Source organism: Electrona antarctica (assembly GCF_951216825.1).
Source record: "Electrona antarctica genome assembly, chromosome: 21".
Classification (NCBI taxonomy): domain Eukaryota; kingdom Metazoa; phylum Chordata; class Actinopteri; order Myctophiformes; family Myctophidae; genus Electrona; species Electrona antarctica.
In genome coordinates this window covers 15529595-15541941 of record NC_136802.1, presented here as the reverse complement: position 1 = coordinate 15541941, position 12347 = coordinate 15529595, and the positions used below count along the sequence as shown (strand labels likewise).

Sequence of the window (12347 nt, the reverse complement as noted above, 5' to 3'; positions counted from 1 at the left end):
TCTGCACAATTTCGGCTCAGACGGCCGCCCACAGGAGAAGGAAGGTGTCAAATGTTCCTAAAAGTGACACGACGTGGCTCTCCCCATACCCCTCCCCTTTTGCAATTGCAAAGATTACGTGGTTAAAGCTGTGCATTTCTGGACGAACCCCTCCACCAGTCCACCACACACATGCACCACGCACATGCACCATGCACGTCGCACGCACGCACGCACGCACGCATGCACGCACGCACGCACGCACGCACGCACGCACGCACGCACGCGCGCACGCACGCACAGGCGCACGCGCGCACACACGCACACACACACAATCGCCGCACAACCCCCCTGCAGCCTGTGATCCTTCTGCATTGAGCATTCCGAACGTTGACACGATTCTTTCATTTCTCCACGTCGCCCCCTAGCCTCAGTTCTCTTGCATTTTGCATGTGATGTTTGACATCAAAAGTTTGACAGCCTCCCACCCCCCTCTCTCCCTCCCGCCTTATTGAAATGAAATGAAATCTATATTTACCCAGGGTATCTGGGCTAAGCTCAAGAACTTGTTTCCAGCCAGGCCCTGCTCATAGAACACATTTCATCGTAGTGGTTGATGCCTTGTTCAAGGGCATTTCAGCGGTGGTATTCTCCCTTCATTCCTCCCCCTCTCTCCCTCCCGCCTTATTCTCCCTTCATTCCTCCCCCTCTCTCGCCCCCTCCGTCCCTCTCACTCCCTCCCACTTTGCATTAAAACCGGGAAAGCCATCTTTGTCATTTTAGATTTTAGCATTAAATTGAGTCTGACCAGCATTTTTTAACTTAAGCTGTATGAAATACTTTTCTGCCATTAATACAGTGGTTGCAACTGTATTAATTGATTGCCCGAGTCCCGTGGTGGGAGTTCTGCTCTGGTTTTGGTGAATATTAAGTAGTTAATTTGTATTGTTGACCTATTTCTAAAATATTAGCGCAACTTTCGTTCACCTTTGACCCCTCTATCACATGGAACTATTTATTGGGCGTAGTGACACAAACAATATAGTTCCGCGTGATAGAACTCTTTTTTTTTTTTTTACTTTTGCACGTTTGAAAAAAAAGCCAAATAACTTTAAATTATGAAAAAGCTGGAGAACTACTGATTTAGAAGGCAGTTGTAGAATTGGCCTTGAGTCTCCTCTCCCGTGGCTCCCAGTTGCTCTTAGGCCCTCTCCCGTGGCTCCCAGTTGCTCTTAGGCCCTCTCCCGTGGCTCCCAGTGGCTCTTAGGCCCTCTCCCGTGGCTCCCAGTGGCTCTTAGGCCCTCTCCCGTGGCTCCCAGTGGCTCTTAGGCCATCTCCCGTGGCTCCCAGTTGCTCTTAGGCCCTCTCCTGTGGCTCCCAGTGGCTCTTAGGCCCTCTCCCGTGGCTCCCAGTGGCTCTTAGGCCCACTCCCGTGGCTCCCAGTAGGCCCTCTCCTGTGGCTCCCAGTAGGCCCTCTCCCGTGGCTCCCAGTGGCTCTTAGGCCCTCTCCCGTGGCTCCCAGTTGCTCTTAGGCCCTCTCCCGTGGCTCCCAGTGGCTCTTAGGCCCTCTCCCGTGGCTCCCAGTGGCTCTTAGGCCTTCTCCCGTGGCTCCCAGTAGGCCCTCTCCCGTGGCTCCCAGTGGCTCTTAGGCCTTCTCCCGTGGCTCCCAGTAGGCCCTCTCCCGTGGCTCCCAGTGGCTCTTAGGCCCTCTCCCGTGGCTCCCAGTTGCTTGGGCAAAGAAGTAGTTTGGATACTAAGAGGTTTTCTTTCTTTTCTTTTAACATTTTAATCATCATTTATTATTGAGGCATAAAGTTATTCTTTCATTTTGATAAAATAAAGAATGTATTAATGCTAAGACATCTTTGTTTGTTTTCACCACCAAATGCTGCTGGCTTACTGGTATACTTGATTTGCTTTGATAAAATAAAATAAAATGTAACATTGAAAGACCAGAAAACTCACAAATAATTAAAGTTTGCTTTGTTAAAGCAAACACATTTTGCGGCTCCAGATAGAATTGTAATAATCGTTTGGGCCAAAAATGTCTCTTTTAATAATAGAGGTTGCCTACCCCTGTTATAGGCCTATTTGGCTCTGGGATCTCTCTCTCTCTCTCTCTCTCTCTCTCTCTCTCTCTCTCTCTCTCTCTCTCTCTCTCCCCCCCCCGCTCCCTCCAATAAGGTGCGACCTGATAAACACTGCCTCTCGCATTAGGCTGGGTGTTGGGTTGGTGTGTAGAGAGAGTTCAGGACAGGGTTATGGATCGTGCATAAAGCTCTTCATTAGCCCGGTCTTGACACTCGCCTTAATGAGTTTTTGCTCGTTTAATGCAGCGTCCGCCGGCTGTGCTAATGGCTGCCCCCGGCCCCCCTCCCTCCCACGGACAGCAGAGTGAAGCCAGGACCTCAGCCTGCCAGATGCCACGGGGCCCTGGTTGCAGGCAACAAGTATAGTGAGGGTCGAGAGCGCCTTTTCTTATCAATATTTAACGCCTGAAATCATGACTAAATAAAACATCACCAAAGCAAGATTCTGTGTGCAAGTTGGTGAAAATATTTGGCACAGTGGTGGAAAGTAACATTTAGAGTACAATTACTTAACCCATTTTGACCTGAGATCAGATTCTAAAAATGTCTTCTACATCCTGACAGTTTTCTGAAAAAGCTATGTTTCGATTTTTCAAAAATAGCAGATCTACAAGCTCATAGCACGCCACCGAGTGGCGCGCTATGAGCTTGTAGATCTGCTATTTTTCAATAGCTAAAGCATAACATAATGCTAACACCAAAAGGGGTTCCCACCCAAAATGGTACAATTTTGAGGTATTTATACTTTACTTGAGTATTTCCAATTTCCGGTACCACTTCAGCCCTATACATGCATTGCGACACATTGTGAACTTGTATAGATCGACTACTTTTTGTCTCCAACAGGCCGAAGGCATGGGGAGAGAGTATGTTTGTCTCCACCAGGCCGAAGGCATGGGGAGAGAGTATGTTTTGCACTCCGTCCGTGTGTCCGTGTGTGTGTCCGTCCGTCTGTTACCAGCTAATCTCCGGCACCGTTAACCCGGTCGATGCCAAACTTTGCACACACACTCCCTGGATGCCAACGATGAACCTCTGCCCCACATTTTCCAGAACGGCCTGTTATAGCGCCACCATGAGGCAGCTTTTCAAATTTTTTACCTAAAACTGCACCGATCTGTGTGAAACGTTGCATGCACACTCCCTAGAGGCCAAGGACAAACCGTTGACCTGCATTTTCCGCATCTGCCTTTTATAGCGCCACCAGGAGGCCGACTTTTGTAAAACACATTTTTTTATATTACTCCTCCAGATTCTGTCCAAAAATCTCACAAATCGTTACACACTATCTCTATGGTCATGTGCTCAAGTCGGATCTGTCCGATATTTCATATTCCATCCTAATTGCCTATAATTAGCTTTCACAGTTTGCAAGATTGCCCCGTTTTGAACAAAAGCCTCAAATCATGAACGCAGCATGCAATTTACGTGAAATCTTTCACACATTTTCTTACTAGGCTGAGGAATATATCCCACCCTTTACACATTGGCCTGTTATAGCGCCACCAACAGGTTGATTTTTGCAAAACACATTTTTGGAACAAAATGCCTCAAAGACATGTTTATATTAATCCTAAACATTTTGCCAAACATCTCACACAGTCCTATCCTCCTGGTGGAGACCTGTGCCCAGAAGGGCACTTTTTCTAGTTTGCACTCCGTCCGTGTGTGTGTGTGTGTGTGTGTGTCCGTCCGTCCGTCCGTCCGTCCTTCCTTCCTTCCGTCCGTCCGTTACCAGCTAATCTCCGGCACCGTTAACCGGGTTGATGCCAAACTTTGCACACACACTCCCTGGATGCCAACGATGAACCTCTGCCCCGCATTTTCCAGAACGGCCTGTTATAGCGCCACCATGAGGCAGCTTTTCACATTTTTTACCTAAAACTGCACCGATCTGCGTGAAACGTTGCATGCACACTCCCTAGAGGCCAAGAACAAACCTTTCACCTGCATTTTCCGCATCTGCCTTTTATAGCGCCACCAGGAGGCCGACTTTTGTAAAACACATTTTTTTATATTACTCCTCCAGATTCTGTACAAAAATCTCACAAATCGTTACACAGTATCTCTATGGTCATGTGCTCAAGTCGGATCTGTCCGATATTTCATATTCCATCCTAATTGGCTATAATTGGCTTTCACAGTTTGCAAGATTGCCCCGTTTTGAACAAAAGCCTCAAATCATGAACGCAGCATGCAATTTACGTGAAATCTTTCACACATTTTCTTACTAGGCTGAGGAATATATCCCACCCTTTTCACATTGGCCTGTTATAGCGCCACCAACAGGTTGATTTTTGCAAAACACATTTTTGGAACAAAATGCCTCAAATCAATTGCCATCAAAGGCAAACATGTTTATATTACTCCTAAACATTTTGCCAAACATCTCACACAGTCCTATCCTCCTGGTGGAGACCTGTGCCCAGAAGGGCACTTTTTCTAGTTATTTCAAAACTTGAATTCTGCATAAAGAGTACTTTCTACTTTTGGTACTTTACTTTACTTTACTCAAGTACATTTAGAATTCTGGACTTTTACTTGTAACAAAGTATTTCCATATAAATTGCAGTATTGATACTTTTATTTGGAGTACTATTTTTTTCACCACTGATTTGGCACAACAATAAAGATCCTTTCAGATGAACGCAGATGTTGTCGCCTGGATCAGCGACAGGTCTGCTGCAGGTCTGCTCCAGAGGGGCGCGACAACGCAAGCGTAAAAAAAGCCAAACAGAATCCAGGTCTGGTGAGTGTGCGACTGTGTGTGAGTGTGTGCACGAAACGAGCACACGCAATTTCACAGGACCGCGCCCATGTAAATAAGCTTGCGTTGTCGCCCCTCGACTTCTCCACGCGTACATAAAAAAACACGTAGGTCTCCATTGAGAATGAATCACTAGGCGCGTTAATCGCTGCCCGTTTGACTGCCGAGCCGGTTGTAATGTGACACACGCTGGATTCACATCCTGTTTGGGCGGCCATCTTAGATGCTAAATAAATAGCGTCAATGCTAGCGAGCTAAAATGAAGCCATCCTTGCTCTAGAAAGTGCCAATGTTCCAATCGGGATCACCGGATAATCAGCAAAGACCTCCGAACGTTGCGCGTTGTATCCAAACCATGGAGAGCTCCGTAGATTTAGAATTATTCAGCTTTTTAGTCCGCCTGTATACAAGAATTGAACGGAACTACGGATGCGCGAACCCTAAAGAAGGAAAGGCCAAGCAAAAAAAAAGAATAATAATAATCAGCGATCCGGTTTGATATCAATAATAAAGCTGACCTGAACGTTGCGCCAATAGCAGTTGTCGGTTGGATTCTAACTGGCGGAACGTTCCGTCACGAGCAGTTAAATTGTAGCGATGTTGTAGGCAGGGTCCACGCCACGGACATCATTCTAAATCCAACACCACTTGACTGCCAACGCCATCCCTACATCACGTGGGTGTTTTCAGTGATTACGCTAGTGAGGCACTCTTACGCAACCTGTGAGTATTCTGATGATATCAGCTTTCTAAAATTCCCGTTATTTCAGATTTATTTTTTTATTTTTTTCAGACAGCGTTTTTGGTGAAAACAAGCTATATTCAACTGCCTATAACTTTGGAGCGTTTAATCCGGTCGTTAGAAGAGACCCTCGTCGTACCCTCCAGACATCTATGTTTATGTTGGTGAAATAAGATAACACTGGCGGCGGCGGATTAATTAATGAATACCTTCAGACAATTGCAAAATTATTCACATGGTTCTATCCATTAGCAAATCACCAACATGTATACAGTTTTAGACCTGGGTAAATATGTTTTGATATAACGGTGAAAAAAAGAAAAGAAAAAACGTTTTTTTGTGTAAAAGAATGTTTTCTACTTTCCCCATGTACTTCTCAACTTCATAACCAGGTGTAAATGATGGATGCTAAGGATTTAAGTTCACATGACAACACAGTTTCATAGTTTTCTAGATGGCTCATGTTAACGCGTTCTCCCCTATTTCAATATTTTATTATGTATATTATTATTATTATTATTTTGTTGTGTTTTTCCTTTTGCAATGAATGCTTTCTATGGGTCTGTGTGACATCTAGTGTTGTCGAATTCTCAGTCTTCTGCACTCAACTCATTCAAATTCATTATGCATCCATCTTGCTTCTTTGTGTGTTTCCACGATGATGAAAAGATTTGAGGAGGTTGTATTTATCACTCGACTGCGGTACAGTGAACTGAAGGTGTGCTATGCATGTGCTAACAATACAAAATATTATAACAGGATGTAGCCCCTTATTCCTACGGGGAGGGGGGGGGGGGGGGTGTTCTTTCTGTGTGTCTCTGCACGTTGTCTGACCTTGTGGCACAAACCATCCACAGTGTAGCCGGGGTGGCGTTTGTCTTTCATAATCCTTTTTAGCATGCACTGCTCAAACGCTGACCGTGCGTGCGTGTGTGCAGTGGTGAATATACTACTCAAATGTATACGTATGTTATGAGCTACTTTGTGTCCTTGCAGGTGATTATTTTTCTAAGTGTTGCAGTTTGGAAGTGCTCGTTAGATATCACTCAACTGCCCTGCGTACCACCTGTTTTGAATTTGCACATAATGCAGGAGACAGCAGGACATTGCTTTACTGAAAACGAGTGCTTCCAAACTCTGATGGCAAGATGGTCGCGGTCTGAAATGGACTGTACTTACAAAGAGAGAGTATGGTGGAAGAGCTGAAGTGGGAGTTAAAGAGATCACTTTTAAAAAGTTAATTAGTGCAGCAGAGGATGTTTACACAGTGCACAGTGTTTACATTTATTATGGTTGATGGGATAGACTGTAAGTAAGATACTGAGATTAACAGAAGGGGGTGGTAATGCAACAATTTGGATGCCAACCGCAAAACCCCAGGGAGAAGAAGAAAGTTTTTGCGACGTTCCTTTTGTCCATCCCCACCTCGCTGAACCATGGAGAAGGATGGCTACAGTATTTCCTTGTTTGGAGGACCATGATGAAGGCTGCTCTAGCTATAATCTGGCTGTGCCGCCCTGTTTGTCTATAAATGCTACCAAGGTATGTGAGTACAAATGTATGCGTGTGTGCATGTTGTTGGGCCTGCCATAGCTGTGATGGCCGTCCATGTGGGCTGAATTGTACAGTAGGACAATCTCTATAGCAAAGGTTTTAGATTGAAAAAGGTTATATTTATTGTCATGCAACCGGCACACACAGTTTGCCTTAGTCTTAATGATGTGGTACATACTGGCATACTGCAGACATAGTCAACACAAAATAGTGTGATGGCATTATATCCTGACCTGCACGTACGTGTGCTAACTGTGCACAACAGGTGTGTAATCACACCAGCTAGTCCAATTAGTTTGACTCAAGCCAGGTGTGACTGCTTAAATCAGCCATTAAGCCATACATCCCACAGTGATGTACTGTACTGCTGATACAAAAACACATCATGAGGCTCACTCCAGCACCCTCTCTCTCCAGCTAATGGTTGATAAACAGGAGTTTTTACCCAGTAACCGGTGTCCATAAAGTGTTTTCCACACTGGACAGAGCCGGTTTGTCTAATTGTAGAACCTTTTTTCACTCTACACCAAATACCTTTGCCGAAAACGATCACAACGCCTTGTGCAGCACGAGCTGTAGATCTGCTATTTTTGTCTCAAGTTCTCAGAATAGGGAAGCTAGGGTTCAAGTAGTTGATGTAAAATGTTTTCCTATCACACAGAGATTTGGTAGGTTCTTAGATTGCTATGATTGCTAGTTCATGACATTTATCAACCCACTGTCTGATTAACATTAACCTACAAAGCCTGCCTAAAAGGATTTCGTAGGTCATTACTGCTGGATTATAAATCCTATCCTATTTTTTTTGCTTAAAGGTGTAGGCAACGGAAATGGTGGACATTTTATTTTGAAGTTTTAGCTGGAAACGCTGGCTCTGAAGTTTCTGAACCAATCAGAGCGTCGCATCCCTTCAGGCTATGGGGTCTCAAAGTCTGACTTCCTGCACGTGAATTTCGTTTGTAAACAAAGTGAAAGGGAGACATTAAAAGAAGCCAGCGGATTATTTCTAACCTGTACACAACCTATATAAATATTTTAGCGTGATGATTAAGTTTAAAACAAGTAATACACTGTCTGGATGTCATCTTGAATGAGAATAAAAACGGAGTAGTTCTTTAATCAAAACCAGCTGTGGAGGAGGAGTAATGAAGCATGGGAAACAAACTGGTGAGCTTCATTTTGTATTGGCTTTTATCGATGTGTATCTCTACACGTCATCACGCAGCACGTTTTCGTTTTCAGGAAGTAATTAAAAATCATATATCAAAAATGGACTTTTGATATAAAAACACACAAAAATTTGAATTTGCCTATTTTTTGGCATCCATTGTTAGGTATGCCCTATGATGACCACAGATATGGTCTAAAAGTGTGAAAAACGTATTTTTCATTTCACTACGCCTTTAAGTAGAAAGAAACATTGAAAACTTTTCCTCCAAACTTTACAGAGCCATATGCTTCTGGCTGCCCGCAGCCCGAGCATTTATCACAGAGTGTATATAGGCCACGGCGCCATGCCATATGGTGCAGGGTTTGTACTGTACTATGCATGAATGTACATGAATGTGTGGATTTATATTGGACAGCCATTAGCTGAGATGGCTGTAAAGCAGTGGTTCTCAAATGGGTTTTTTTTGTTTGTTTTTTTTACTCTGGAATAACTTTTTAACATCCATCCATCACCCTTAAATTACACTGTACACTTTTTATCATACGGTATGCAAGATACATTTGTCACGGAGCGAGGAAAACTTGAGAATAAGATGTAGTTCCCATTACGACAGAGTGAAAATTACTTTATACTTTAACCGTTTAACCACTTGAACCCCAGCATCCCTATTCTGGGGGGATGTTCACCAAAAATATCCGATCTACAAGCTCATAACGCACTGAGTTTGTAGATCGGCTATTTTTGGTGGAGAAAGTTGGTGTAGATGGAAAAATAATAAGTCTAGACTAGAGGGTCTAAGAAGTGATTGGAATTGTCACTAAGAAGTGACAATTCCAAACGTTATCAAGTATTCTGAAAACATGATCAAAACAAATCCAAGCCGGTTTAGTATAGTATTATAGGATTTATAAAACTACATTTGTCTCTGCTCGAGACAGCATTTTTGGTGAAAATAAGCTTTATTCAACTGTCAATGACTAAAGAACGGAACATCACGGGAAACACACTTTTCCCCCCAACGAAGTATACTCTCTTCTTTTCTTTGAGTTATGTGGGTGTTTACATACTGTAGTTATAGAACAACACAATATTCTGTGCGTCTTAAAAGATTAGTCAAAAATGCTGGCAGACTGTTCTAGAGAAACTCAGCAGTTAATGAGTAAGAGCTTGTGGAACACTGGTTCTTTTCCCCTCCACTTATCAGTGGTGTAAAGTAACTAAGTACATTTACTTAAGTACAATTTTGGAGGTATCAGTATTTCCATTTGCCAGTACTTTTACTTCTACTAACCATAGTAGATGGTTAGCCCATTTAATCCCAATTTATTTTCCAGACATAACAATATCCAAATATTGTGTCATTTGTGACCCTTGAAATTATCAATAATATTCCTTTGAAATTGTCATGGAAAAGTAGGTGAACAGGTGTGTTTTATGAGCGGTCACAATTGTGACCAGAGGTCATCGCCATGTTGGCTTGTGGTGGACATTTCTGGCAACACATATGTTTTTTTCCACGGACATACAAAATGAGTGGACAATAATATTACCAGAAACACATAAATATACATGTTATTCAGGGCCCCTTACGGGTCCATTTGAACACTCTGAGTTACAGGGGTCTTTGAGAACCACTAGTACTAGATGGACTCCTTATGTGCCATAGTGTCATAATAAATAATATTCTGAAGGACACCTGGAGATTGACACAGTAATTGGGTCTTATGATCAAAATAAGGACATCATAATGGTATGTAAAACAGAAATTCAAAACAATGGCCACGGACATGTCCAAGTCTTTGCCACGGACACATTTGTCCGTATACAGATATATTGGTGACCCCTGATTGTGACCGGTGGGATAATGTGTTGTATCAACCATGTAAAGAGTGTATAGCAAATGTATTTGTCCTACAGTCATGGCAATCCTACAAAGGCCATAACTACCTACCTACCTACCACCATAATGCATCCCTCATTTAACAGTTCTACTGCGTACTACGCGTTACCCGCATTATAATCAAATATTCTACGCTGCTGGGATTGTTTTATTACCTTTAGATCATACGCTGAAGTATCTGGGCTTTTGATCGTCGAAAATCCGACGAAGATAGCTTGCACCGTGTGTTTACATTCCATCGCACCAATCGCCATCTTGCTACGCAACATGGAGGGGGGTGTGAGGCTGTTGTAGTCAGACAAAACCCCCGTTCACTTGCATTGGACTCAATTTCCCAGAAGCCCTAGCAGCCCAGCGAATGTGTCGATTTCCGGTTTCGACATCACAACAGTTAGCTCCTTCCACCAGCTCCGCGGCAAAGACGGACTTTCGTTTTAATTATTAAAATAGGGCGATTTAGACACATAAAACAAATAGCGGGGATGTCGTATTAAGCAGGGCATATCGTTTGATCAATCAATTTAACGCCCTCAAAGTGTTTTTAACTACCTACCTACCACCATAATGCATTCCTCATTTAACTACCTACCTACCACCATAATGCATCCCTCATTTAACTACCTACCTACCACCATAATGCATTCCTCATTTAACTACCTACCTACCACCATAATGCATTCCTCATTTAACTACCTACCTACCACCATAATGCATTCCTCATTTAACTACCTACCTACCACCATAATGCATTCCTCATTTAACTACCTACCTACCACCATATTGCATCCGTCACCTACCTACCTACTATACTCTACCTACCTACCTACCTACCTACCTACCTACCTACCTACCTACCTATACATCACCATACTGCATCCCTCATCTACCTACCTACATTGGTCATGTGCCAATTTAAAGTAAACATGTGACACTGCACATATTTCATTGAGACGGTGAGACCCTTTATACTTTCCAATATTTGCTGGAAATGCATAAATGAATCATTCAGTAACATTATTGTAGCCTGCAGGATTAAATGGGTTAGTTATGGAACCGCAATGTCTGCTTCTGGGATTCACTGGAACAAATCATTTTGAGATGCGGGTTCCGCGGCCAAATTCCTAATAATGTTGGGAGTCCTTCACATGAAATGGTTTGAGCACCACTGATATAGAAACATGTGTTTTTCAGAAAACTGTTGGAATTTACCTTCGTAGAACGGCGTGTGTTGCAGTGTGCCGTCCCACTTTATTGTTGTTTTGCCAAAATCCACACGCGACAGCAGATGCAGATGCATAATTCCACACTCCATATTTAATTGTAGAGTGGTCTGTTCTCAGCTGCTGTGCTGGTCCTGGCGGCTGGCTTTCATTCAAGCCCCCACTAATCAGGGAATCATTTAGTGCTGGGACTCTCAGGTGAATGTAATTAGGTACACCGCTGAATAACAAATCCCCCCCCCCCCCCCCCCCCCCCCCCCTAGTCCCGTTGTAAAGATACTAAACACACCTAGGGCTGCTTTGTTTGATATCGCATGCGCTCATCATTGTTCATTCCCCACAGATGTGCCGTTTGTTACATCGCAATTGTCCGAAAATGTTAGTTTGAGGTTAGGTTGAGGTTATAATGGAATCTTGTTTACAATATTTGCATGTGTTAAGAAAGCCTTGCCAAGCCATGTAGCCCCATCATGGATTGATGGATCCCCATCAATTTTCAACTTACTGGTCAGCATGCAGTGGACCCCCCCCCCCCTCAATCACATAATTAGCATCACATCATTTTAACCACTTCATTCATTTGCACTGTACGTTTGCTATTCAAAATTTAGCAGACATACAACCTTACTGCGAGCTTGTACATCTACTCTTCTTGAATACCATTGGATTTTTGTATTGTTTTTTGGAACGTTTTAACATGCATCTTCTCTGTCCCTGGCACTGGTCTTCCTTGGCACGGGCAAAAAAAAACCTTGGACTTCACACTGCCACAGCTGTAAAAGTCTGATGGAAAAAAATATATCACAAGTACAGTATGGCTTCTCACTGTAATAATAATAATAATAATATCTGGGACTTATATAGCGCTTTTCATGACACTCAAAGACGCTTTACATGTGTGGAGGGGAACAAGAAAAAGGACAA

General features: G+C 43.3%; 1 protein-coding gene across 2 annotated transcripts in view; it reads left to right on the top strand.

The window, feature by feature from the left end:
* LOC306914457 (neural cell adhesion molecule 2-like) overlaps positions 1–12347 on the top strand; it is a 454732-nt gene that overhangs the window by 277862 nt on the left and 164523 nt on the right. The window contains exon 1 of one of the 2 annotated variants that reach the window (XM_079491484.1): positions 8183–8299. The exons of the other annotated variant lie outside the window; for it this stretch is intronic. Coding sequence (XP_079347610.1) covers positions 8278–8299 — 22 coding nt within the window. The 5' untranslated portion in view covers positions 8183–8277. Of the gene's footprint in view, positions 1–8182; positions 8300–12347 lie in introns of those variants that run through there. 2 annotated transcript variants of the gene reach the window in all.